The sequence below is a fragment of the Podarcis gaigeae genome, assembly GCF_964106915.1.
Source record: "Podarcis gaigeae genome assembly, chromosome: 3".
NCBI classification, from domain to species: Eukaryota; Metazoa; Chordata; class Lepidosauria; order Squamata; family Lacertidae; genus Podarcis; species Podarcis gaigeae.
This window is the reverse complement of record NC_139680.1, coordinates 29,484,720-29,509,075: the sequence shown is the minus strand read 5'-3', so window position 1 is coordinate 29,509,075 and position 24,356 is coordinate 29,484,720. Positions and strand designations below refer to the sequence as shown.

At 42.0% G+C, this 24,356-nt stretch overlaps 1 protein-coding gene across 1 annotated transcript in view; it reads left to right on the top strand.

The window, feature by feature from the left end:
* Positions 1-1,073: 1,073 nt before the first annotated feature.
* The window catches only part of NOL10 (nucleolar protein 10), a 43,299-nt gene continuing 20,016 nt past the window's right edge, over positions 1,074-24,356 (top strand). Inside the window, exons 1-13 of the mRNA XM_083730289.1 lie at positions 1,074-1,230; positions 4,068-4,113; positions 4,676-4,774; positions 6,918-6,995; positions 8,476-8,513; positions 9,318-9,454; positions 10,110-10,175; positions 10,756-10,816; positions 12,275-12,360; positions 12,540-12,618; positions 15,298-15,447; positions 21,037-21,103; positions 23,439-23,491. Of these exons, the coding sequence (XP_083586415.1) occupies positions 1,102-1,230; positions 4,068-4,113; positions 4,676-4,774; positions 6,918-6,995; positions 8,476-8,513; positions 9,318-9,454; positions 10,110-10,175; positions 10,756-10,816; positions 12,275-12,360; positions 12,540-12,618; positions 15,298-15,447; positions 21,037-21,103; positions 23,439-23,491 (1,089 nt within the window). The 5' untranslated portion in view covers positions 1,074-1,101. The remainder of the gene's footprint in view (positions 1,231-4,067; positions 4,114-4,675; positions 4,775-6,917; positions 6,996-8,475; positions 8,514-9,317; positions 9,455-10,109; positions 10,176-10,755; positions 10,817-12,274; positions 12,361-12,539; positions 12,619-15,297; positions 15,448-21,036; positions 21,104-23,438; positions 23,492-24,356) is intronic.

Sequence of the window (24,356 nt, the reverse complement as noted above, 5' to 3'; positions counted from 1 at the left end):
CACCCCCTAACCAGTGGATTTGTGCTCCCTAACCCGTGGATTTGCGCCCCCTAACCCTACCCCCAGATGTTGCGGCCGGTGCAGCTGGCCCCCCCTGCACCCCCCACGCTGCGCCACTGCAGAGAATAACAGTTAACAAAATGGCGATTTCCAGTGGAGGTTAGTGTACTGCAGTGAAAAAAACCAAAGGACTTGTGGCACCTCAAAGATTAACCAGTTTATTACTGCACAAGCTTTTGTGGTCTACAGTCGATTAAGAGCACGGCTGGTTTTTGTTTTATGTAAGCTGTGCACTTTAAGAGCCATCGTTTAGAAGGAGACCACATATTTTTTACGTTAGAGAACCCAGGTTGCATCCCTGATTTCTCCAAACAGGGCTGGGATGGGAGGGACCCTTGCCTGAAACTGTCAACCGCATTGGGCTAAATGGAACAATGGACTGATTTGGTAGAAATTTCCAATATGAATGGCTATGGAGTTGAGGTCCACTCTCAGACCCACCCAAAACCACAGGCCTCCTCCACCCCAGACCCCAGACACGACTAAACGACTAAACAACAACAACGATGACCTTTTAAACAGTGTGGTGTTATTGTTTCATTAGTATATTATGTATTTTTGTGTTTTTATACTGTAAACTGCCCTGTGATCCTCAGATGGATGAAATTTAATAATAATAATACAATTATAGTGATAGTGATAGCAGACCCTCCCAAGTGTCTGTATTTTCCAGGGACGTCCCTAATTTAGAGAAGGCACCCCAGTTTCAGATTTGATCCTGGAATGTCCCATTTTTTCTTAGGATGTCCCTATATTCATTGCAGAAATGCTGGAGGGTATGGAGTTATCCGACTGGGGGGAAAAGGACTGATTCATAGGGATGGTTTTTTAAAATGTTTAATGTATTATTATGTTTTTATATATGTTGGAGGCTGCCCAGGCCACCCAGTCAGACGCGTGGAGCATAAACAGTAAAATGACCATTACAGAAAGGAGCAGTCCCTATTTCCTCTGGAGTAAATGTGTTGGAGGGAAGGCTGCCAGTGTGTAACTTCCTGCTTATCTAGGGTTTTTTTCCCTGCCTCTGAATTCTATGACCGGATGTGTTCCTCTCTGACCCCGGAAGTGAAGCACTCTTGCCGTCGCTCAGGAGGAAAAAGAAGCATGCAGGTCTCCAGCCTCAACGAGGTGAAGATCTACAGCTTGAGCGCCGGACGGAGCCTGCCTGAGGTGAGAACACCGGAGCCCCGCCTGCCTGCCCCCCCGTCGGTTCCCCCTCGCGCGCCTCCTTCCTGTACCCACGGGCGAGCTCCTTCCCACGCACCCCGTGCCTTCCCTTCTCTCTCCCTTCTCTTCCTCCACCCCTTTTTCAGTTCCCGATGGATGCGCACCAACAGGGGTCTGTAGATGATCCCTAGCGACTGCTAAGCATCTCTTGCTTTCTGCACCCTTTCATTTTTTATATATAAGTTTTAATTAGGTTTTTTTAAAAACAGATTTTCAACAGTAATTAAACGTACTTTTACTTCTTATTCAAATTTTTTACTTCCATCAATACTGTCTGAAAATTTCCCAATCTAATCTCTCAGTATGCATTTATTATCTTCCCTATTACATTTCAAACTCATAGCCAATATCTATCTTTTTCTACTTTGTAACACTTCGTATATTTCTCCTTACAAAACTTCTTGTAGTCCTACTAGCGTAATTTCTTGATTACAGTTGCTCTTCAAATAATTCATATTGTTCTTCCAATCTTCTGTAAATCTCTGGTCCCGCAGGTTTCAAATCCTTCCTGTCATTTTGTCCAATTCTGTTTTCTGCACCCTTTTAAAGAGGCACAAGTCACATCCATAACACCGAATTTTAAAGCACGTGGGTTCCCCCCCCCTTCCGCCTCGCGAAAAGAACCCTGCAAGGTTATTTAATGTTGGACGGACCGTCATTTATTTTATTTTAAACGGCTCCTTCCTGCATTGGCTACCCAGTTTGCTGGGTCTACTGGCTGCCAAATATATATATATATGTCTCAAATTTGCCTGGTGTGCGCAAGCTTCTCAGCTCGGAACAGTTGCTTGTTCGCTTGCTTTCATCTCTCTGAGCAAAACAGTTGCGGAGGGGGAGCTTAAAGTTTCATGACCAATAGGAGTGTCTGTTTGTAGCTGGTTGCTGTACATATTTATTCTGAAATATTGTGGAATTTTAGTGGTGTGTCTGGGTGCCTAGGTCAGTGATTGTTCAGCAGCACATCTGAATGCTCAGTCTAAGACACATTTCACAGATCATCATCATTGTTTGATTTGCATGCCACCTTTCCGTATTCAAAACCATGCCCATGGTCTCTGCTACAGCACAGTGATCTTTGTTGTAAACAAAATCTCTGCCCTTTTTCCCTTATGGGGTATCCAAGAGCCCATATAGAGTCCTTACGTAGGTTCCCTATCGGTAGGAGAAAATAACAGGCCAACTAGAGCATATTGAGAAGCAAAGCAGCTAGTAAGCTTGATCTTTATTGATCTGCTGCAACAGGGTGCTCCCCTCACACACAGGAAAGGAGGAAGAACCCAGAACAATGGCGCGCAAGGCCTTTACGACTTTTGAAATTGCCACCCTGTAGATCAAGACCACCCCCAGAAACATCATACATACATCACAGAAGGGGTGTAACCTAAGACCACCGCCCAGATACATCACACCTACATAACAGAAAAGGCAGTCCAAAACAGAAATTTGAATGTTTTTCCTGTTTTTTCCAGGTTATCTGATTGCCTTTCCTGGTAGTCTGCCACCCATTAAAATGCTGATTACTCAATTCCTGAGACAATGGGAAGGCTCCCTGACCCTCCCCCCCTTTGCAGGGAAAACATTTACCGTATTTTTCGCCCCATAGGGCGCACCAGCCCATAAGGCGCACCTAGTTTTTTGGGGGGGAAATAAAGGGAAAAAAATTATTTCCCCCCCAAGGCGCGAGGCTGGGGCAGGGGAAGCCCGAGCTTCCCCCGACCCCAGCCCCCAGAACAGGCAGCTCTGTGCAAGCCGTGGGAGCCCTCCCGCGGCTTGCGCAGAGCTACCCGAAGCCCCGGCGCGACTGCTGAGCGCACTGGGGCTTCGGGATAAGAGGCAGCGCAAGCCGGGGGAGCCCTCCCGTGGCTTGCATGGAGCTACCCGAAGCCCCGGCGCGACTGCTCAGGGCGCCGGGGCTTTGGGGTGCAGGCAGCTCTGCGCAAGCCATGGGAGCCCAGGGGGAATTCCCGCGGGCTCCCATGGCTTGCAGATAGCTTCCTGAAGCCTGGAGAGGGAGAGGGGTCGGTGCGCACTGACCCCTCTCGCTCTCCAGGCTTCAGCGAAAGCCTGCATTCGCCCCATAGAACGCACACACATTTCCCCTTCATTTTTGGAGGGGAAAAAGTGCGTTCTATAGGGCGAAAAATACGGTAGTCAATTTGGGAATCAAAATGGTTTCAGGTCAGTATTCCTGTGCTGATCTATGTACGTGCTTGGTTGGTACACTTATGAACAATACCATATATCTAAGACCTCAAAATTCCTATCACATCTTCAAAGTGATTTTCTCTGTTTTATATTGATTTAATACTGGAACTTTTAACCACCCTGTGGCATAATTGTTTGTTTGCTTGCATTTATTGCATTTTGTTTTTAACCTCATATGGACTGCTCTGGGAGCTCTTTGGCTGAACTTCCTTAAATATATGTGAAATAGGGCTTATAGAGCATAATAGTTTGATTATCAATCTTATTTTGAAGGCTATATAGTACCATCTCTGTTTTTAATAAATAGAGTTTTTAATAATATAGTAATAAATTTTATTTATATCCTGCCCCCCCAGCCATAACCGGGCTAACATCAAAATATAAATGCATTAAAACATAAAATTCAGCAATTGACTGAAATACAGCTTAAGATCGGATCAAAATCAAATAAGATTAGAAGGCAACCCTCAAATTATGACTATAGGGGCTGGGAACCTTTGTACTCACCAGGCTCAGCTATTTATATTTTTGCCCATTTAACACTAACCCTCTATGTTCTTTTCTTTTTCTTACAGTGGCTTTCTGATAGAAAGAAGAGAGCACTGCAAAAGAAAGATGTTGGTGAGTTACCCTCATTGTACAATGGAAAGGGCACTGCTAGATTAGCTTGGGTGCCATTTCTGTTTTCAAAGAGTCATCTGATGGTGCTTAGCTGGAAGGGGGTTGCTTGGATCTCGCCTTAAAGCTGGAACAGTTTGTTTTATGCTAAACTTTAAGCCAGGGATGGGAAACTGGTGACACTCTGAATGATGCTGGACTACAGCTTTGATTCTTTCCGACTATTGCCTATTCTGGCATAAATCAGGACAAAGGAAACATGGCATCTCTCCTTGCCATCTTCTCGGAGAGAGACTGAAAAGCAATACAAAGCGGAAGTTCCGCTCACGCCAGCAATCTGTGCTGGAATGTAAACAGACATGTGACACACAACAATCCCATGTCTGTAGCAAAAGGTGGAATGGAATCCCAACAGGAAGATGGAGTCCAACAACATTGGGACACCCCTTTCCCCCATCCCTACATTCAGCTTTTCTTTTTTTAAAGTACTTTTGGAATTGAAAACTTTTTATTGTGTGTTGATTAAGAACATATATATGTTTTGTATAACTCTTTTATTTTAAAGGTATTTCTAGGAGAATTGAACTTATCCAAGATTTTGACATGCCTGCTGTTAGCTCCAAGATCAAGGTATCACGGGATGGGCAGTACGTGATGGCAGCTGGTGAGTATGCGAACATTCAGGTTTTTTCAGTCTGCTACTAGCTGTAACAGTGTCTGCACTGAGTTGTAAAGCACTAGTAACTCTCACATTGGATATATTATGGTTGAGGAAGACTGGGCTCTGAGATTGAAACTTCTGTTGGACAGCAAAGCTAGTAGCTGGCAAGGATAGTATGGCAGGAAGCATATCTTTGTTTGAGGGCTTAAAATTTCCTTTTTGTAGTATTAAAATGGGACTTTGGGGACCTGCAAACAATGAGTTAGATTCAGAAAAGTTATGTCTCAATCCAAGCTCACCCCTCCCAGTGATAAGGCTTTATGGTGTTACTGCAGCATCCACAGGCCCACTGTTCACGGCAGCAGAGAGTATGGGGACAGGAAGATCAGCCCCAAATTGGGCCTAGTGCCATCATGTAATGGTAGTGAGACTGCTTCAGGATCCAACCACATTTTGGGGTTTCTGCTGGCTCCTACTGACAGGGATCCCAGCAGTGGGCTTCCTTTCAACATGTTTGGCAGCTGGCAGGGGGCGACTATAGCTGGGAGCTATAGTGGTACCTCTGGTTTCGTACTTAATTCATTCCGGAGGTCCGTTCTTAACCTGAAACTGTTCTTAACCTGAAGCACCACTTTAGCTAATGGGGCCTCCTGCTGCTGCTGCACCGCCGGGTCACAATTTCTGTTCTCATCCTGAAGCAAAGTTCTTAACCCGAGGTACTATTTCTGGGTTAGTGGAGTCTGTAACATGAAGAGTATGTAACCCGAGGTACCACTGTATGGGATTGTTCTGTTAGTTGCACTTATATCTCCTTCAGTTCAGTGGTAGACCTTGTGGCGGGTCGAACTATATTTTTTTTGGGGGGGGGGGAATGAACGAATTCCTATGCCCCACAAATAACCCAGAGATGCATTTTAAATAAAAGAACACATTCTACTCATGTAAAAACACGCTGATTCCTGGACCGTCCACGGGATGGATTAGAAGGTGATTGGGCTAGATCCGGCCCCCAGGCCTTAGTTTGCCTACCCATGGTTTAGGCAGGGATGCCCAAACTTTTTTCAAAGAGGGCCAGATTTGATGTAGTGAACATGCGTGAGGGCCAACCAAAGTTGTTCTTTATGATTAAAGTTGTTGAGCTTTTTTTGGGATTTTACCCCAGGAAATAAACTGCTACATGCTACAGGGGCTGGGTTAAACCAACCGGCAGGCCAGATTAGGCCCCTGAAACAGACTTTAGACATGCCTGGTTTAGAGAGTCTTCCATGAATCCAAGAGTGAAGGTTCTCAGTGGGTGACCTCCTCTGCTTGTAGAGGCTCGCTGCGCAATAGAGGATTTCCCAGCTCAATCAGGATCCTAAAAATAACACACTGAAGGGAGCAGGGTTTGGCTATGTGCTGCTCCTCCCAAGCTGCTGAATGTTACCTGTTCTGCTCCAGCTGCTTGATCCATCTGCTACATATGCCAGCATCCATCTACATAGAGGTTTTCCCATTCAGCTAGCTAGCTAGCTAGATATCTATATCTGAGCTTGGTTCGATGTGCTTTTTTTGCCTTCATTTTTTTGGACATAATACGACTGTATTCCCCCCCCCCCCTTTATTGGAAGGGTACCCCATAGCAACCTTGTCAGTGTGGCCCATTGTTGCATACTTGATTCCTATGATTTTCAAAAGAATGTAAGGGATTTTAACTGTCTGTTCTGTAGAATTCCATAGAGTTCTGAAATAAGACTCGGCAAGGGTTAGTATTTGATTGCTATTAATGTGCTATTTTGTCCAGTTAATAGGAATCTTGTTTTTTAATGGACTGGGTCATGTTAAAAATTAAGTTAGGTGGGATTCCTGTGAGTTCAGCAGCATAAGGCATTGTGAATTTGTGTATTTCTATATAAATCATTACAATTATTTATATACAATTTTTAAAAATTGATTGAATGATTGGTGTTATTGTCATGAAGGAACAAAAAAAAAAAACACTTCTAGGTGCAGAGTTGCAGCTCTTTTTGAACAACCATTCATGTCCAGGTCAGAAACTTTTTCAAGACATGAATCATATTTTCTCTGTGAGACAAATCAATTCAAGAGTAGTAAAGCAAATTTTCTCACATGTCAAACACACTATTTTATTTTGTGTTTTGAACAGGGACGTACAAACCAAGGATTCGATGTTACGATACTTACCAGTTATCGATGAAATTTGAAAGATGCATAGATGCTGATGGTAAGTAAACCCTAATTATGATGGAAACTAATATATAAAACATATTAACAGGGCAGTAGAAAACGGTGCAATCCTATGCATCTTTATTAGTGGGAAATCCCACTTCGTACAATGTTATAATATTTATTGAGCTAAGTTGCTTTGTGACTTTAAAAATATAAAAAGCAACCAACAAACATAACAAACGATAACTCAGTAGTATTAAAGCTGGACTTATTCACAGATAAGTGTGTGTAGCAGTCTTCTACAACATGATGCCCTCCAGATCTTTTTGATTACAGTTCCCACCATCTTTAGCCATTGACCATGCTTACTGAGACTGATGGGATTTGTAATCCAAAAGGGCTGGAAGGCACCGGGCGGGAGAAGACTGATGTACAGAATTGCTTGCTAAGTGACCAGATCCTGTGTGCCCCAATTGTGCTTTCTATGTTCGAAAGCACGTCAAAGTGCAAGTAGATAAATAGGTACCGCTCCGGCGGGTAGGTAAACGGCGTTTCCGTACGCTGCTCTGGTTCGCCAGAAGCGGCTTAGTCATGCTGGCCACATGACCCGGAAGCTGTACGCCGACTCCCTTGACTGGTAAAGCGAGATGAGTGCCACAACCTCAGAGTCGGCCACAACTGGACCTAATGGTCAGGGGTCCCTTTACCTTTACTATGTAGATCAGGGTGTGTTTTTTTTTTGAGAATAGAGCACATGCCATTTGCCTTTCTTTGGAAAGTATGTTAGTATACGCATGAATGCAGAAAGTTATACATTAGTACATTAGTCTAAAGAAATTTGAGAGTGTATTGGGGGTTGTACTTTTGTGAAATTGAGATAATGATCAGTCCTTGGCAAGATATTGTGCTACTATATCGGCTTGTGTTTGTTGCTTACCTGGAGCATGGATGGTGGTCAGCTTATAGTGCCTGCCAAGAGTGCACTATCACATGCTTAGTGTTGCTTGAAATGGGAGCCAACAGGGATGGGGAATCTGTAGCCATCCAGATGTTTTTGGACTCCCATCAGCCCTGGCTAGCATAGTTGATAGCCAGGGATACAACATCTGGAAGGTCATCCCTGGTTTGTATGCTACTGATTCTGTAAGGCAAATAGAAGTTAGCCATGGAGGTTGCAATAGCTCGCCAACACTTCCCTTGGACCTTTGAACCCAAAATGTGTTACAGCGGAAAACCTTCCTCCTATGGCAAGAGGATGGACTTCATAATTGATCACTGTCCCTTTCAGCGGGTTCTCGGATCCCAGTGAGATAGTGGCATGGACAGAAACAGCACTCAGGTGGTTGTTCTCGCAGCAGACTGCAAACAGAGCATTGCTAATGGTTTTGCTTGTTTCATTACACACTCTGTCTTTGGTTTTAAGGGAGGAAGAGAGACAGACAAACAGGAGCATTGTGCGATGAAAATTGAGGTTGTGCGGTTTATTTAAGAGTTTCTTAGTGACTCCTATTTGTAATTGTTTTTCATCTCCACAGTCATTACGTTTGATATTTTGTCAGATGATTACTCAAAGGTACGTCTCCTTTTAATGTTTATATCATGTAGGAAGCTTTAGAAGAATTTGCATTTCAAAATGTTTAAAAGGATCCATTTGCTGTAGTGTGCAATTACCTGCCGTTTCCTTGAGCAACAGAAACCTGAAGGAAAATTGCTATTTATCCTCTGCTGACATTCTTTTGAATGTCTTGTTTGTTTGCTGAAAAGCTGGAATTAGCTGGTTTTTTTTTAAAAAAAACAACCAAAAAATTATCTTTCATAGTGTGGTACATTTTTTTTAAAATAAAAAGTACTCAAGTAGCACTAAAACATTCTTACCAATGTGTAAGTTATATCTCTCCTGATGTGTCATTGATCACATGAAACAGACTTCACATAGTTGCTAAATTAGTATCATGGATGATCAATCTGCCATTATTTTGTTTACACCAGTCAAATGTATCCAAAGTTGCACTTCCATGGACTGAAAAAAACTTCCCTAAACAGGGCTGCCTTCAGATATCTTCTAAAAGCCAGCTAGTTGTTTAATACCTTGACATCTGAAGGGAGGGTGTTCCACAGGGAGGGTGCCACTACTAAGAAGTCTGGTGGAGGAAGCTTTGGAGAAAATAGCCTCTCTTCTCACTTCTACCTCAGAAAGCATCTAGTTTGAGGCGTGGGAGCCTCCTCTAGATTGGACACATTTGCAGAACAGCAGTTCCGGATCTGAGCCCACTTGATTATGCCTCTAGGAAAATAATCATTCCCCACTTTTAAAGGTTAAGCAAGGCGGGAGAGTTACTCCCCTCCAGATCTCAATCCTGTGCTCTATATTTTTCAGATAGTCTTTCTGCTGTGTGACAGATACGTAGAATTTCATTCCCAACATGGCCGTTACTACAGGACAAGAATACCAAAGTTTGGTAGAGATTTCTCATATCATTATCCATCATGTGACTTATATTTCGTAGGAGCAAGGTATTTAAGATGCGCTGATTCCTTCCTTAACTGTGCATACATTTTTATTTAGTGTTTATGATGAATATCCTACAAAAGCAGATTTACTAAACATTCATAAATATATTGGGAGAGAACTCTGAATGAGTAGTTCACAAAACAAATAAGTTTTGTTGGAAATATTTTGTAGGAAGTGGTTAAGCTGAATTGTTGAGAAACACTGTTAAAAAGCAATTGAGTTCTGAAAAATATGTGGGCCATTTCAATTTTATTATAATTTAGTGATGGTTTTAAGTTTATTTTAGGAATTTTAAGGCATTTGAAAAGCATTTAATTGCATGAAACCAAAAACCAGTTGAAAAAGCCTGCAAACACCTTGTTCTGCCCCACCCTTCTAGTAACGTTTCAATGATGTCTTTATGACGTACCCAGGTCACTTCCAGGTTTGGCACATTTGTGCCTAAAATGGGTGTTGCCTGTACACTAAATGAAAATAGGGAGAAGGAGAGGTTGGAATTGATTACTTGCTGCTGCAATGTAAGAAAAGAGTAGATTTATTTATGACTTGGGCATATTTAGACATACATACATTTATATGAATGTTAATATATACACTTATTGTCACTCTTATCGAAAGGGAAGTGTGTAAGTACAATTGTTGTTGTTGTTGTTGCAGCTCTGAAATATACAGGCTAAATCTGGAACAAGGAAGGTACCTGAATTCCTTACAGACCGATGCTTCGTAAGTATCTTCAGTTCACTAGGTGCATCTTATTCCAGCAGGTGGAGCCACAGGATAGTTTTTTTTTAAAAAATTGTCATAAGATCTGTAATCTGAGTGTCACAAAGGCATTGCAGACTGCACTTATAAATTGGGGGTGTTTGCTCTGTTTATATTTTAATGTCTACTTTAATTACTCTACTTTAATAAGCAAATGTTTTAATATTTCCATTCATTAAGTTGCTCAGTCGAGAAAATACCTCATTGGATATTTTGAAGTATCTTAGAAGAAGATGGCAAATAGTTTTAAAAAGGTACAACCGATAAACCAATAGACCTGCTTTCTGCGATGAATTGTTCCTTGTTTCAAATTTGCATAGCCGTTAGTTATGCTTTTAGTTATACTTCTTAACAGAACCAAAATATAGTGATTAAAATATAGCGATTGAACAAAGAAACACTGCACGTAAAATTGCATTTACTCTTTGTAGCCTTATAGGTTTGGGTTGATTTTAGAACATTTCACAGATGGTATTAGCTTGCTTATTTTAATATTTTATCTCCCTGTCAGTCATTAAATTTCTTTTTCCTTCTCCTCTAGGGAGAATCACGTCTGTGACATAAATCCTGCACATGGTTTATTTGCCACTGGCACAGTTGAGGTAAATGTTTCACCTTACTAAGAAATATAGCACTATTTTCTGTTTAAAAAACAAGATCATTGACACAGGACTGCAATATCCTATATACTAATAGCAAATTCATTCTCTGAGTGTGGCTCATTATGAAGCCAAAGTAGTTCCTCCCCTGAAAAAGGAGGCGGTAATATCAGGCTTGGAAGAACCCAATCAACGTTGGAGTAGTTCAGAGAATATTTCAAGGCTGGGGACTCTAACAAGGGAGGAACTCCAAAATAGATTAACTTTTGGAGGGAAGAAAATGGAAAACCTTGTGGCAGGAACAGTAATGCAATGGAGTGTTTGTTGTAGAAAAGGTATGGCTGGCTGACAGCAATCCTACATAGAAAGATCTCACACTGCAACATTTTGTTGTGCCAATTTATTACAGGAGGCATTAAAAAAAATACACCAAAGCGCAGCAGAATATATTTCCATCACATTTACTAAGGTTGCAGTTCTTTTCTCATTTGCTTGGGACTTACCTCTGAGTAGACATGCACAGATATCTCTGTAGGTTTAGGGAAACCAATCCTGCGTGCAAAAGACACAAGATGTATTGGGCATCATGACATCTGGTATGTCAACTGAAGAAGAGGAATAGCTCTTTGGGAGGTCAAAACAGTGAGGCTCCGTTGAGGTGCTATATCACTAGGGTGCAACGGAGTTGTTGTGACGATGGGGACAAAAGACAGGAGAATAAACCTTCTCTTGTTGAGTTGTGATGCAGTTGCATTCTGCACCATTGACAATGCTGCTTCAGCAGGCTCAGGCACGCTTTTGAGGAGTGGGCATTGCATAATTGCAGGGTGGGACAATGGTTTACATGCCATTCTGTGTCCTTTGGTTTAACGTGGGCCCTGTTTAAAATAGTTGCCATGCTTGCAATGTTGTTTCTGCCATTGATACATGGTATTCAAGGGCACATTCACCCCATCTTCCCAAGGGTCAAAGTTTTCTTTTTCAAAGTGCTTATTTACATTGGGAGGGGGCGGGGAGAGCCTTCCATCAGCATCTTCTCTAAAGTGACAAAAAGGCTGAAAGCAAGTGGATAGTTGTGGGGAGTTGCTGAGGCTGTGCTGGGAATCTGTGTTTTCTATGAGTCCCCAATTTTTAACCTGGATGGAGCCCAGCAGCAGACTCTGCCAGCTCTGGTTTGTAATAGAGCTGGTTCACATGCTGCAACATGTGTCATGTCTGTAGTCCCAGCTGTTGACTCACCCCAGCCCGCCCCAGCCCCGGGTTACATAAGGAATTGCTCCTTGCAAGTATGTGAAGACCAGATCGTTTTTAAATGCAACAAAAAAACCTGAAAGCATAGGAATCCATCTTTCGAGGCTGAATGCTAAATAAGTGGCTTCAATGAACGGCAGATGAGTAAACTGATGAAAGCATGGTGAATTGTTTGAAAGCACTAAATGGTATTTTCTTTGCTTTCCTCAGGGGAAGGTGGAATGCTGGGACCCTAGAACAAGAAACAGAGTCGGGGTGCTGGATTGCGCTTTAAGCAGTGTGACAGCTGATAAGGAGTATGGAAAATATATTTATCTTGCCTCTTAACTTAAGTAAATTTTCTTAAGTAACATTTTTTTGTTTTTACATGCTGCAGCTTTTCAGAATTACGTACCATCCTTTGGTTGGTGCTGAGCCTTAAGAGTTAAAGATTATGGCAATTAACTAGAATGAGGTTTTTCTCAAATTCTTTCAGGATAGATGGTCTGCCCTCTATTTCGGCCCTGAAGTTTGATGGAACATTGAATATGGCTGTTGGAACATCCACGGGGCAGGTAGCTATGCTGTCAGCTTAGTTGCTATGGGCTTTGTGCTACATTTCTGTGCTGAGCTAGGGCCACATTGTCAGATTCTTAAATGTCACATGTAAATAATAAATAATGGTTTACTCGGAACATGGTTGAGATCTTCTTTCTAGCAAGGGCCTTAGTGCTACATCCAAACAAAGTTTTGTGGTTTGTTTCACTCCAAACAAGCCACGAGGTTAAGCCAAAGTTTATCTGGGTGAAACAAACCACAGAATCTTGTTTGAACATAGTGCTAAGCCGGGTATTGTGGTTTGTTGCTGCTGCTGGCTAGAGGGTAAAAGTAAAGCAAGAGCAATTGAATGTGTTCATTGTAAACCATTAACTATGGTTTACCATTATGTGCAAACTGGGCTGGTGTGCAAGACTGTGTCCAGGTCTTCTATTGGCATATTAATTCTGGGCCATACATTCTGTGGAATGTGTCAAATCGATCTTGAGCTGCATCAAAGTAGGAGACACTGTGTGATGGGGGACCCTGTTGACAGTTTGCAGTTGAAATTGCTTCCTGCCTCAGCTTCCCAAGGAAGCTACAGTTCCAGTGCAACTTGTGCTCATTTGTTTCATGCCGTGCCTTTCTTTAGGGCAGGTATAGGGAACCTGTGGCTCTCCAGAGATTGCCAAACTACAACTTCCACTAGCTCTAGCAAGCATGGCCAATGAACAGGGATGATGGGACTTGTAGTTCAATAACATTTGGGGAGCAGTAGATTCCCCCACCATGGATTGCCCCAAAAAAGTTCAACAACTTCTTTGGCAAATTCCCCAAAAAGCTGAACAACTTTAAAATACTGTTTCCTTAATTTTGCGCTCCCAAAAGTAGGAGTCTTGTTATACATGGAAAACTACGGCAATTTGTTGCACGCCCAGTTTGGTGATGGTTTGCTGTCTGTGTGCTCGTGTTACAAAGGTTCCCCATATGGGGAACGGATAGCAACATTGTCTTGATTTCTGTATTGCAAGTTGCTTTGAGGCGTTTTTGTGGAAATAATGGATCAGTGTTAATAATAATAATAATAATAATAATAATAATAATAATAATAATAATAATAATAATAATAAATTTATTATTTGTACCCCGCCCATCTGGTTGGGTTTCCCCAGCCACTCTGGGCGGCTTCCAACAAAGATAAAAGATACACTGAAATGTCACATATTAAAAACTTCCCTGAACAGGGCTGCCTTCAGATGTCTTCTGAATGTCAGGTAGTTGTTTATCGCTTTGACATCTGATGGGAGGGCATTCCACAGGGCGGACGCCACTACCGAGAAGGCCCTCTGCCTGGTTCCCTGTAACTTGGCCTCTCGCAGTGAGGGAACCACCAGAAGGCCCTCGGAGCTGGACCTCAGTGTCCGGGCAGAACGAAGGGGGAGGAGACGCTCCTTCAGATATACTGGACCGAGGCCGTTTAGGGCTTTAAAGGTCAGCACCAACACTTTGAATTGTGCTCGGAAACGTACTAGGAGCCAATGTAGGTCTTTGAAGACTGGTGTTATATGGTCTCGGTGGCCGCTCCCAGTCACCAGTCTAGCTGCCGCATTCTGGATTAGTTGTAGTTTCCGGGTCACCTTCAAAGGTAGCCCCACGTAGAGCGCATTGCAGTAGTCCAAGCGGGAGATAACCAGAGCATGTACCACTCTGGCGAGACAGTCTGCAGGCAGATAGGGTCTCAGCCTACGTACCAGATGGAGCTGGTACACAGCTGCCCGGGATACAGATTTGATCTGTGCCTCCATGGACAGCTGTGAGTCCAAAATGACTCCCAGGCTGTGCACCTGGTCCTTCAGGGGCACAGTTACCCCATTCAGGACCAGGGAATCCTCCACACCTGCCCGCCTCCTGTCCCCCAAAAACAGTACTTCTGTCTTGTCAGGATTCAACCTCAATCTGTTAGCCGCCATCCATCCTCCAACCGCTTCCAGACACTCACATAGGACCTTCACCGCCTTAATTGCAGAGGAGGGTGGATTTATTTCTTCAAATGTTTAAGAGTGAATGAAATATAAATGTTTTTTATATGGAGGCACATTAGTGCAAGGCCAGACTCATAACTGGATGATTCTAAGATTAGCTTGTTACAACCTTACCAATTCCACACACACCTCTTCTTTTCAACCACGTACAAATGGGGGATTTGTAAAGCATACAGCGGGATTAGAATTTGGCAGATCTGGGGGTTCAGCAGCTTTTCTGCTGCCCTGCAGGCTGAAAAATACGAGTTATGCTAAGTAAGTTCAAACATGACTTATGCTTAAGAAAAGCTAAAAGTTGTGTTCTCACACAAGCCAAACTATGGCTTAGTGTGAATGTACTGGCTCCTGAAGAGGAGATCACACACCCATTTTGCTCTGTCTTACCATGATGTGCAAACCGGGACAAAGCTTAACACTGCTTCCCTGCTCTGTTCATCTATAGAGATCTTTTCTTTTTATAGATCTCTGTGTTTGAAGGCTCATGCTTAGTTCTTACAGAATAAACCCATCTCATGATTCTATGATGCTGTTATTCGTTCCTCTTCAGAAATACTGTGGAAATCCTCTATATTTATCTGATAATTATTCACCTATTGAAAACTTAACATAATTTTTAGACCTCTAATATCTTTTGAATGTTGAACATGTAATCCAGTGACCTTTACTTGTTTCCAGGTTCTTTTTTATGACCTCCGATCAAGCAGCCCATTAATAGTGAAGGATCACCAATATGGTCTGCCTATCAAATCAATCCAGTTCCACAATTCATTAGATTTAATTATTTCTGCTGATTCAAGAATCATAAAGCTATGGAACAAGGACACAGTAAGTCAAATTCCTTTTGTCTTTCTTTTGAGTTTTTCCTTTGATTTCCCATTCCATTATAATTTATTTCTAATATTTCCAGAGGCATCACTCCAAAAAAACTTGTGTCTCCCCTGGGAGAAGCCTTTGTGGGGCTGGGAGAAGGGTAGTCACTTTCCACCAACCCCCTTCCATGTGACTCTAATCTGGATCCAACCCATAGACTGCAGCCCAGTGCATGTTTGTGAGGATGTGTTTAATTGTGTGTTGGAATGTGAACGTCATGCAGTCCTAGGCAACAAGAATCAATATATTTTGTTTCTCCAAATTGCACCTGCAAGAGTTCAAAGTGGCTTGTGGAATGCCAAATGAGGAGATTTCTGGCTGCAAGGCAGATGCAGTTCTTCCTTGGCAGGTGATGTGTTCCCACTGGCCTCTCCTCTGATGCTGGTTCCTTTAACTGTCTCTGGCTGGAAATCAGTGGCAAAAAGAGGAAGGGTGTGTGGCAGAGAGGACCTATAGAGACTTGCCTGCAGCGGGGGAGCATCCAGCTCTTTTGTTTTCCAAAAGCGCGGAGGTGGGGGAAGACCCTTCCTCCTGTTAATTACCAAGGCGGAAGGCAGCAGAAGTGGGTGGGGTGGCAAAATTAAACAGGGAGGGAAAGGAAGCACCCAGGAGGGAGGTGAAGCTGTCAACCACACAAGGGGAAAAAAGGGAGGAGTGCAAAAGGAAACAAACTGCTTTGTACCCTTTTATCTGCTTAATTAGCTGAATCATTGAAGATTCAGCATTGAACAGGTTTAGGCCAGATCTCTCTCTTTCCACTCCAAATCAATGGCCACTTTAAGTCTGTACTTCCTTGCCTCTACAGCCTAGCTGCTCTGCCCACCCCTGACTTTTTATTTTCTTCAAAAAGTTTTATTGATTTTCACAAAATTAAAAAACACACTAACAAATAAACAGACAAACATAAATCATATCCTTATTAAAACTGATCTTCTTAACATTGTTAAGTGACTTCCTCATATCCCCCTAGTTGAATTTCAGTGGATATCATTTTCACGGTTTTCCAAATCAAATTTCTTAAAATCTTAACTTAATCACTTAACATCAGTCTTTCTTCCCAATTCAGCATTATACATAATAAATCCTCATATTACTTATTTATACCCTAAGCCAAGCTTTTTCCAATTATTCTAATTTGATGTATTTAACTAAGTAGTCATTAAATATTTTGCATTCTTCCTGATACTCATCCTCATTCTGATCAGGTCGGCTAGCTCCGAAAAGTCCATCATCTTCATCTGCCATCCTTCCACAGTTGGTAGTTCTTGCGTTTTCCATTTCTTAGCTAGTAATATTCGAGCAGCAGTTGTGGCATACAAAAATAATTTAACATTTTTCTTGGGCAATTCCAAACCTGTTATTCCAAGGAGAAAAGCCTCTGGTTTCTTTACAAATGTATATTTCAACATTTTTTTCAATTCATTATAAATCTTTCCCCAGAAGTCTTTCACCTTGGGGCAAGTCCACCACATGTGATAAAAGGTTCCTTCTTTTTCTTTACATTTCCAACATAGGTTATCACAGTTATGATAAATCTTTGCTAGTTTGACCCCTGGACTTTGGTGTGGTTTTCCCTCTGCTCTAATGAGGTTCAGCATCGGCCAGGGATACGGGCCTTCCTGCTGCTGTCCCAGCATGTGCCACTCGCAGCAGGCAAGCAACAGCCATGATTCAGCTAAGGGATGGAGAACCTATGGTCCTCCAGGTGTTGCTGCACTCCAAAATCCCATCATCCCTGGCCGATGGGAGAACAACAGGATCTCAAAGGCCACCAGTTCCCCAGCCCTGATTTAGCATTCATTATTTTATTATTTACCAAGTTTATTATTTACCCAAAGGAGTCTGTGGCAGCAAACAACAGGTGATAAAACAATAAAAAGGCAATGCCAGTGCATTTTGCTGGTACATGGGAGATCATTGCTGCGGATGGTGGAAGCGAGGTAAGGAGGAAACAAGAAGCAGAAGCCGTAATGCCTAGAAGTGAACGACTGGGTCAGGCGACATGATGCTCGCTTCAAAGCAGCCGCTCTCCTTCCTCCTTCTGCCCCCCTCCCCACTTGCGAATCAGGGCTGGTTGTGACCAAACTTCTTTTCCTTTCTACGTGAGTGATTTCCCCCTGGGATACATATGTGGAAAATGTTATAGTGGAATGGGAAATCCACACACTTCCCATGGAAGGGGGAAAAATCCATTACTTGTCTTTTCCTTAGCGGTCCAGCAAGGCCATGTCCACACACGGCACGAAAAGCATGAGGCCGATTCCTATCACAGCAGGCAGGAAGTTTGTCCCACCTCAGCAAAAGATTGCATGTTTGCGATGGGGGGGGGGGGCTCCTCACTGGCACCTGTTAGAAGGAGGAGGCCACTTTAGGAGCTTTGCAGTCATTTCTCTCACCATTACACACAAGTTTCTTAAATGTCCCAATTTGCAACTCCATTGCAAATCCAGCCACCTAACATGCACCATTTGGGCCTTGTTTCATTTCTCAATGAAGGAGCTGATTTCCATTCTTTCTTTCACATATGCAACAAGATAATCAGCCGATTGCCGCCTTTTTAATATACAGGACCTGGCTGTCAGTGGAAGGCAATTTTATGCCAGTGGTGCAGTATGTATGGCTTGGATGTCTGTGCTTAAACACACACACACAAAGTACATATCCTGGAATTTTAAGAACAGCTTCAGTAATTCAGTTCTTGAATTACTTGCAACTGGATCATATTTATTGCACCTCTTAAAGTGCAGGTATACTGCAGGTCATAAGCATTTATAATGTCTCACTTTATTTTTCATCAGTCGTTTTTTATATAACAAAGAGGCTTCATAGAACTCGGATGTTCAGCGTTTCTGCCCAAATGGCTATAGCGGGAAATTGCCTGAAGCAATTTGGGTGGCCTCGCCTAAGTTTATATAAAATAAAATGGAGCCTGTTGCAGACTGCTGCATCCTAACTGCAGAGCACTGGGCTAAAGAACTGCATGTCTTAACATTTATTTTTGCCTTCTGAACGGAAAAGACTGTAGCCCACATCTTGAAAGTGTTAGAGAGCAAATAAGGATGCTTAAGAGCATGAGAGGAACCGTGTTGGATCAGTCCAAAGCAGGCTTCCTCAAACTCACCCCCCAATTTCTTTTTTGGCCTACAACTCCCATGATCCCTAGTTAGCAGGACCAGTGATCAGGGATGATGGGAATTGTAGTCTCCAAACGTTTGGAGGGCTGAGTTTGAGGAAGCCTGGTCCAAAGGCTCACAGTGACTCATTCACTGTGGGAGGCTGAAAAGCAGGAAGTGAGCACAATAGTTCTCTCAGTGTTCATGATCCTCAGCAACTAGCATTCAAAGGGATGCTACCTCTGAGCACAGATGGTAATATAACCATCATGGCTAGTAGCCATTGTTAGCCATACACTCCATGAAATTATTAATTGATTTATTTATTGTATTTTTATTGGCTGCCTGATAGTCTAGGTCTCCTAGCAGCTCAAAAAGATAAAATAGAATATTAAAAATATCTCAAAACAGTTGCAGCATAGGAAAAAAAACTTGCAGCAGTAGAGTCAAATCACCAATACATCTCTCTCTCTCTCTCTCTCTCTCTCTCTCTCTCTCTCTATATATATATATATATATATACACACACACACACACACACACACACAATCCGTGGGACTAGAAAATCGGATTTGTGAGAGCAGGGGTTTTTGAAGTCTCGGAGAGTAAAACAATCTTCCATTTGCTGCTGAAAAGACCATAAAGAAGATGGTAGCAGGCATGAGAAGAGAAGACTCCCTGGGAAAGACCCTGCTGTTGGGAAATATGGAGGGCACAAGGAGAAGGGGATGACAGAGGATGAGATGGTTGGACAGTGTTCTTGAAGCTCTCAACATGAGTTTGACAAAACTGCGGGAGGCAGTGGAAGACAGGAGTGCCTGGCATGCTCTGGTCCATAGGGTCACGAAGAGTCGGACACAACTAAACAGCAACAACAAGCCTTTCTGAAGAGGCTATTCTGTAGCTCGGGTGCTGCCACTGAAAAGGTCCTCTCTAAGATCCAGCCAAAGCTTAAGCACTCAAGTCCTGCTGCTTTCACTGGAAGAAGTTTGATACGCTTCACTCTCTCACTGAAATTGATGGGGCATAAGAGTGTTTTTTTAAACATCATCTGCCCTGCAATGAAGGTTTATGGTTATGACTGTAGTACACATTTTGCATTACAGGAATTTGGGCTCTGGTCATATTGTGTTTTTGCAATGGTGTTTAACATTCAGGTGACCTCTTAGTGACCTCCCATTTTGGAAGTGCAAGAAGGTGACTTATAATGAGCCAGATCTTTGGTGCATCTAGCTCAGTCGGTCTTGTCTGCACTGATTAGCAGTGGCTCTTCAGAGTTGCAGGCAGGGAGGGAGTCTCTCTCATCCCTACCTAGAGATGCTGAAGATGGAATCTGGGACCCTCTGCATGCAGAGCAGATAAACTCTACCACTGAATTACCAATTCTCTCAATTTCAGTGTAAAGCAATGCATGACGGCCATGTTATTCAGCAGGCAGCAAACTTCCACTAATGCAACTGGTGCAAAATGCAAGAAGGGCCTATCAAACCTGTTCTCTTCTGCTCCTTTCCTCCCCCAGGGCCTCCCAGCACAGACAGACGGATAGACACACACCTTCTCATCTTTCCTCTTTTGTCCTTGTCTTCCTTCCTGTTCTACTTTTCTTTTTCTGAGACCCACTGATGACACCTTATTTGCAAAAGTTAGAACTGTCCAGAACAGAGCTTTTCAAACTTTTCATGTTGGCGGCACACTTTTTAGACATGCATCGTTTCGCGACATGGTAATTCAGTTTTACTAGCAAGCCGGTTAAACTAACCTCTTTCCAGCCCCGGTGCAGGGAGCATTCGCATGATACACCTACACAGTGCAGCCAGCACACTAACGTGTCGTGACACACAGTTCGGAAAGCTCTGCTCTGGAGAGTTCCTCTTCTGCAGTTCAGTCCTTACCATGCAGGAAATAAAACTTTCACGTGAGCTGACCACTTTCACAAACAGTGAATATTAGCAGGTGAAAATTATGTAAGATTCCTTTGAGAATGTCTTCAGTAAAGGCAGGCTAAAGTGAGAGTGATTCAGACTGTTTATATTTGCTTGGTTGTCGAAACCTTGTTTTTTAAAGGGGGTGGGTCCTATGTATTTTTCAATTGGAGTAAGCTGCCTTCAGAATCTGTTTGGATAGGCGAGACATGAAATATGTTAGGTCTACCACTTCTGATGGATTAATCAATCAGTTGATTAAAAACATTTTCTTCCAATTAATTAAGGTCACTCCAATTAATTGACATAGGAAAGCTGCCCAGTATCGTCAACACTGATTAGCAGCACCTCTCCAGTGTTATAGGCAGGAGTCCTTTCCAGCCCAAATGAAGATGGCAAGAGTCAAACCTGGAGCTTTTTGCATGCAATGGAGAGGTTATTATATTGCCTAACTGGCTCTTTCAAAAGAGCTGGGTTAATCCTTTATGTTGCTTATTTTTCTGTTTCAGGGGAAGATATTCACTTCCTTGGAGCCTGAACATGATATTAATGATGTTTGCATATATCCTAATTCAGGTATGTGGAAAATTCTTCAGCAGGTGATAGGTAACCATGCTGGTCCAAACATGATTGCATCTGGTAACTTTCCTACCTGGGTGTGGTTGATTTTGGTCCTCTGTTGGGTTGTAGATAATCAGAAGGGGGACCTGCAACATAGTATTGCAGTATGAAGGGCTTTTGTTCAGGATTCCTGAAATCATTCTGTTCCCCTTGTTTTCTGGCTCCCAGCCCCACCCCAAACAGTTTCTCCAGAGCCAGCTCCAGACTTCATGTGCCACTGATGGGCCCCTCATTCCAACAGCCAGGGCAAGGCTCTGTTGCTGCATAGTGTGCATGTGTGGTAACACTGCCTCTCCACAGGCTGTGTTCCACCCTTACCAGTTAACGTCGGCAAACCTCGGGAGTTTCTCCAGGCCAGCTGACACTGCCCCATTGTGTTGGTTTGGCTACATAAGGACCAGCCCTCAAGAGAACTGAGAGTGCTATTAGTATGTATGGTTGCTCCTTGCAAGTTTTGAAATATGTCTAGGCCTGTTTGTGGAATCCAGTACGAGACATGGGGCTAGATTCAACTGAGCCAGCATGCTGGTGGAAGTCAGTACAAGAGCTCTTGCTAGTGCAATGTGGCTTCACCCCCAAATTGACTGGCAGGTCTGGTGAACCCCGAGAACAGCATGGTGGGGGTGGAGAGGAGGGATCGTTCCATCTGGCAAGCAGAAATGCTTGTGATGGAACAAGCAGAATAGTGCCTGTCTAAAAGGCTTGTTCCTGTCGGAATAAATATCTATATCCAAAAAACAGCAAACAGTCAGTTGTGTCTCCAATGTTTTATCTTGTACACTTCAGCTCATTCATACATTCCAAATCCTTCATTTCTCATAAAAATCATATCCTTGTCAAAACTGGATGTTTCATTCTTTCATCCTCTGGCTTCATCATGAAACACCTACAAGATCTCATTCCTCAGCATAATTTCAGGTGTCAGTATTTTAGTAATGAGGAGGTTATTCAAACAAGTTTGAAATGCTTCTTCATGTAATCTGATTAGTCTGCTCTGTGGTTTAATAGGTGTGTCCCTCTTCCTGTAAACAGTGATCAGGATTAGCGTGTTTAAACAAAAGAGCTCTAGGAATCTCTTTAATTCAGATTTCTCCCTATCGTATATCTGCATCCAGCCACTGCCCCAAAGAGTGCACACCTTCAGTCTGTGGGAATATTGCTTCCATTAGGAAGTTGTTTTCCTTTTCTTGACAGAACTATTAGAAACTTTTGAAATAATTGTTAAACTGAATCCTCCCTTTCACCTCCTCTTCACTGACTGCTGGGAAAAAATTATCATTCGTTCCTGTGAGTAGAAGATAAAAGAAAATGGCTTGATTTCAAAGGTGCTTTTCCACTCGTCGAAACCCTCTTCTCTTCACTCTTTTGACATAGCAGAAGGGTGAAAAAAGTGTCTCCAACTGCAGAGTCTATTTGCTTACTATCACTTATTGAAACAACAGACCTCTAAATATGTTACAAAACACAATCTGAAGTGTTCATTAAAAATACCAATATAAAAGCAAACATTGAAAACAAGTTACATTACGTTTAAAAAAATATAAAACAAGTAGTTTTAAAAATTATACTTACTAAAATCGCACACCTGGGTAGATTTCCTGAAACAATTCAGATGGGCACATATAGGTTCTTACATATGGTTGCCACATTTCAAAAAGTAAAAACCAGGACACCCCAAAAGTTATAGAGGTTTTTTAAAGAAAATCTGGATGTATGGTAGCCCTATCTTACATTTATTATTTATTTATTTATTTCATAAAATGTATATACCACTCGATTGTATCCGTTCTTGAACAAGAGCTTTTAAGAGCTGACTAGATTTCATATAAACTATCTGGAGCTACTAATAATTAACTCTGCAACAGAAAATTTGACCATTTTCATTCCTGCTCCCTTAAAATCCATGGTCGTTTTGTTACTGATTTCATGGAAGGACTGCATCTGTTGTTGCTTTCAAGGGAGAACAAAAATTAACCCCCCATTTTTCAGATACTTGGGTGGCATTGAGGATTGGTCTGGAAAGGTGACTTTCTGAATAAAATAAAATGGCATTTGACTGGGTGAGGGTGCATGTGGTAAGAGAAGGAAAGGAAACAGGAACAGCTCTGGGCACTCAAAAGAGTGGAGCTTTTACTGAGCCAGAGCTGGTATGTCCATAGTGCTCTCCAATTTCTTTTTAGTAATAGCTTTGGGATTCATGTTCTCACCAAGTGTGTTCAGTTCAAATTTCTGAAAGTTAAAAATGGGAGGGGATGTCCTGTCTTTTACAAGATTCTCTTATAATCTTTAGGAATGCTGTTCACGGCCAATGAAGCCCCCAAAATGAGCATCTACTACATACCAGTAAGTAAAGCAAAAAATTTCTCTGCTATTATGATCTCTGGACACCATGAAATAGCCCTGTGCTTTGTTTTCGATTGTAATACAGTTCTGTATTTGTACTGTACAGTACATTTTAACATGTATGTTTGAATCTGTGGTGTAAACTTGCTACTGAAAAGTATATTCCAGAAATTTATCATGGATACATTTCACTCTCACCCTGTTGTAATAATGCAACTATATTGGTTTTAAAAGAGTAGAATTGATTTGAACTAACCTTGAAGCTTTTCTCTTACTCATTACAATTTAGTTTTGAATTAGCAGAACTGGAAAAAACTAATGAGAGAGAAAGTATCAGTTTTCTGTTAAAATGAAGCACATCTAAAACCTGCATAAATATTACTTCTGGGATCAAGCGAGTTACTTTTTAATCATAGTTTATTGAAACACACAGCTCACAAATTAAAAACAAGAAAATGAAAATATCATTAAAACAATGATAATGCAACCAGCAGTATACAGAATTAAAAGAAAGAAGCTCATGAAAGAGTAATTAATTAATGAGCCTTACAATAAAGGTCAATTTATTAATGAGCCTTACAATAAAGACTTTCTTCAAAAGCTTCAAATATCTGTGTTCAGATGACATGGTAAACCATGGATAACCCTTCTCTGGTGTAGCCACAAGGCATCAAGGAGTTTAAATGTCCACATATAGTTGCAATTTGTTGCTTCCTCTGAAGCCATCAAACTCTGGTTAATCTTAATTATGATTTGTTAGAAACCAGCCAGCTTCAAATGACTGGATTGTTTCAACAAACCATAATCAAGATTATAACCACAACTTAAGGTTTTAATATAAAACTAAGATGTATTTAATCAAAAA